The sequence below is a fragment of the Terrapene carolina genome, unplaced genomic scaffold, assembly GCF_002925995.2.
Source record: "Terrapene carolina triunguis isolate 2854851 unplaced genomic scaffold, T_m_triunguis-2.0 Scaffold26781, whole genome shotgun sequence".
NCBI lineage: Eukaryota > Metazoa > Chordata > Testudines > Emydidae > Terrapene > Terrapene triunguis.
In genome coordinates, this window is record NW_020691132.1 from 323 (window position 1) to 2,872 (window position 2,550).

At 61.1% G+C, this 2,550-nt stretch overlaps 1 protein-coding gene across 1 annotated transcript; it reads left to right on the forward strand.

The window, feature by feature from the left end:
- The first annotated feature begins 170 nt into the window (after positions 1-170).
- LOC112125050 (transketolase-like protein 2) lies at positions 171-2,137 on the forward strand. The gene is made up of 3 exons (XM_024223508.3): positions 171-417; positions 491-610; positions 1,241-2,137. Exons 1-3 carry the CDS (start codon positions 171-173, stop codon positions 1,411-1,413), a joined length of 540 nt encoding a protein of 179 aa, XP_024079276.1. The 3' UTR covers positions 1,414-2,137.
- Positions 2,138-2,550: the final 413 nt, after the last annotated feature.

Genomic DNA, 2,550 nt, shown 5'->3' on the forward strand with positions numbered 1-2,550 from the left:
AGTGGGTAGGGCTAGGAGCCAGAGCTCTGGGGTTCTCCCCCACAGCTCTGGGAGGGGAGGAGAGGGGAGTGGGGTTTAGTGGGTAGGGCTAGGAGCCAGAACTCTGGGGTTCTCCCCCACAGCTCTGGGAGCGGATGGGGGTCTGGTGATCCGATCCAAAGAAAGATTTAATGCGAGGAGAGGGAAGGTGCCTGCTAAGCCAGTGGGGTGGGAGAGTGCAGAGACCTGCCTGCCAAGGGAAGGGCCGGGCCGGGAGGCCTGACCCTTGGCTGCAGGAATGGTCCTGGCTGAGCCTGGCCCTCTGGCATCTCTGTCCCCAGGTTGTGCGTAAGAGCGATGCTGACAGGGTCACGGTGATCGGAGCCGGGGTCACGCTGCATGAGGCCCTGGCCGCTGCTGACGAGCTCGCCAAGCAAGGTAACCAGCACTCGGGGGATGGCCATGAGCTAGCTCGCTCCCCCATGCTCCCCTGACCCTCTGTCCCTTCCAGGCACCCACATCCGGGTCATCGACCTCTTCACCATCAAGCCCTTGGATGCAGCCACCATAGTCGCCAGTGCCAGGGCTACTGGAGGGCGCATCATCACCGTGGAGGATCATTACAGAGAGGGTAGGAGGCTAGCGGCCGGGGGCTCCCAACTGCCTGTGGGGGAGGCGGGAGCAATGGCAGGGTGGCTGCTCACTCCCAGCATGGGCCAACGCCAGCCTTGGATGGCTGGGAAATCCCAAGCAGGAGGGTTATTTCCCATTTTAGCACTGGGCAACCGCGGCAGGACTAGGGTGTCGAGGAATCTCAGCTGGGATGGGGCAGAGGGGACCGACCGCGTGCGTTGTGTAGCCTAAATCGCAGGTCCGGGCATTCGCTGGATACCACGGGAGAAGAGCTGTTGAAACTAAAGGAGGATGTTGGCCCAAGAACAAAGGGGCGTGAAAGGGCCAAGGATCGACTGATGCTGGAAATAAGGTTTCCAGCCATCACGGGGGTGGGGGAACCTGCCGGGAAGTTGGATTGTGACAGGTTGTCTGGGCTAGGACTAGAAGGGATCTCCTGGGTCCCAGGGCTGGCTTGTGAAAAGCCAGGCCTGCTGGCAGAGCTGGAATGGAACCCAGGTGTCCCGCCAGCCTGTCCTGCCCACGTGACACATCTCAGAGGGGCTGTGACGAGCACACCGTAAGCAACCGCCACTTCCCTGGCAAGGAGAACTAGGGCCGTGTAGCTTGACCCTTCTCTCTGTGCTAGGTGGGATTGGGGAAGCAGTGGCCGCGGCCGTGTCCGGGGAGCCTGGCATGGTGCTCCAGAGCTTGGCTGTGTCGGGAGTGCCCCGGAGTGGCAAACCGGCCGAACTCCTGGACCTCTTCGGGATCAGTGCCAAGAGCATCCTAGCAGCTGTGAAGAGCACCTTTGCCAACTAACGCTCCGGCCATGTCCGGGGCGAGGAGAGCCAGCTGCTTTCCGGTCCTCCACCCCCAGCCCAGCCCTGTTCTTTCGGCTAACTTCCTGCTCAATGTGACCGAAACTGCTGCTAGCACGTCTGGGGCTTGTGATTCCCCCTCCTCCCCCCAGGCCTGGGACATGACTCACCCACTTGCCCAAGCCCATCTGGCTATTTCTCTGCACACTAGCAGCTAACATTCCCTCCGGTGGTTGAGCAACTTCCACCCATTCCCCTGATGAGCTCCTGGGCTGTAGACATTCCTTGCTAACCCATGAGTAGTTTATCAAGTGCTGCCTGCCACTGCTCCCATCATCTGCCGGGGCAGGGGTTCTGCAGGGCAAGGAGAGGCTGCCCCTCCCCATGGCCAGTGGGGCCTCTGTCCCTGGGGTAGATGGGGGGGGGCAGGTGTTCACAGGCGCTGCTATGGACCAATCTGTACTAGTCTTACCTAAAGCTGGTGCTGTGCAGGCTTTGTCCAAGAGCTGCGCGCTCGGGCGGCCCCGCTCCTAGGGGAAGGAGACAAATATTAATGCAGCAGCAGCGTCTTAATCTGCTACCACGACATTCCTGGCACGATCCAGGCCCCTGGCTCGGTCAGTGTTAGAAACGACCAAACCCAGCTCTCTTCCGGGGCTGACTGCTGCCACTTCAACAGGGCGGCTTCCCTTCATCTGCGCTTCCAAATAAAAGGGTTAAACCGAGTTGGCTTGGTGTGACTCTGTGAGAAGCAGGGCAGGGGCTTGGCTGCTGTTCAGCAGACCGCTGGACTCCCTGGCAGGGTGGCATGAATAGAGCAGTTTATACCCCTGGGCCAGGGCAGCCTGCCCTGCCTGTGCCCAATGTCCCAGGGTACCCATCGGGCCTGGCTCTCAGTGCCTCACTCCCAGCAGCCGGTGGATGCCATGCTGGTTGCCATGTGCCAGAAGCAGGGCTGCTTCAGAGAAAGGCTGCCCCTTGGCGTGACTGAAGCCAGGAGGCACCCATCACAGCTGCAGCTAAGGGCCCTCACAAGCTGTGCATAAGTGGTTCGGCTAGGGGTTATGCCAAGGGGGGGCCATCAGTGCCCCTCTGTCACTCCCATGAGCCCCTGGGGCAGGGCTGTCTGTGGGTGTCA

What these genes read in the sequence shown, in the direction of transcription:
- LOC112125050 (XM_024223508.3), top strand. Translation starts at nt 171, where the DNA reads ATGCGAGGAGAGGGAAGGTGCCTGCTAAGCCAGTGGGGTGGGAGAGTG. An exon ending in TGACGAGCTCGCCAAGCAAG is followed by an intron (nt 418 to 490) that starts GTAACCAGCACT and finishes TGTCCCTTCCAG; the next exon opens with GCACCCACATCCGGGTCATC. An exon ending in GGAGGATCATTACAGAGAGG is followed by an intron (nt 611 to 1,240) that starts GTAGGAGGCTAG and finishes TCTCTGTGCTAG; the next exon opens with GTGGGATTGGGGAAGCAGTG.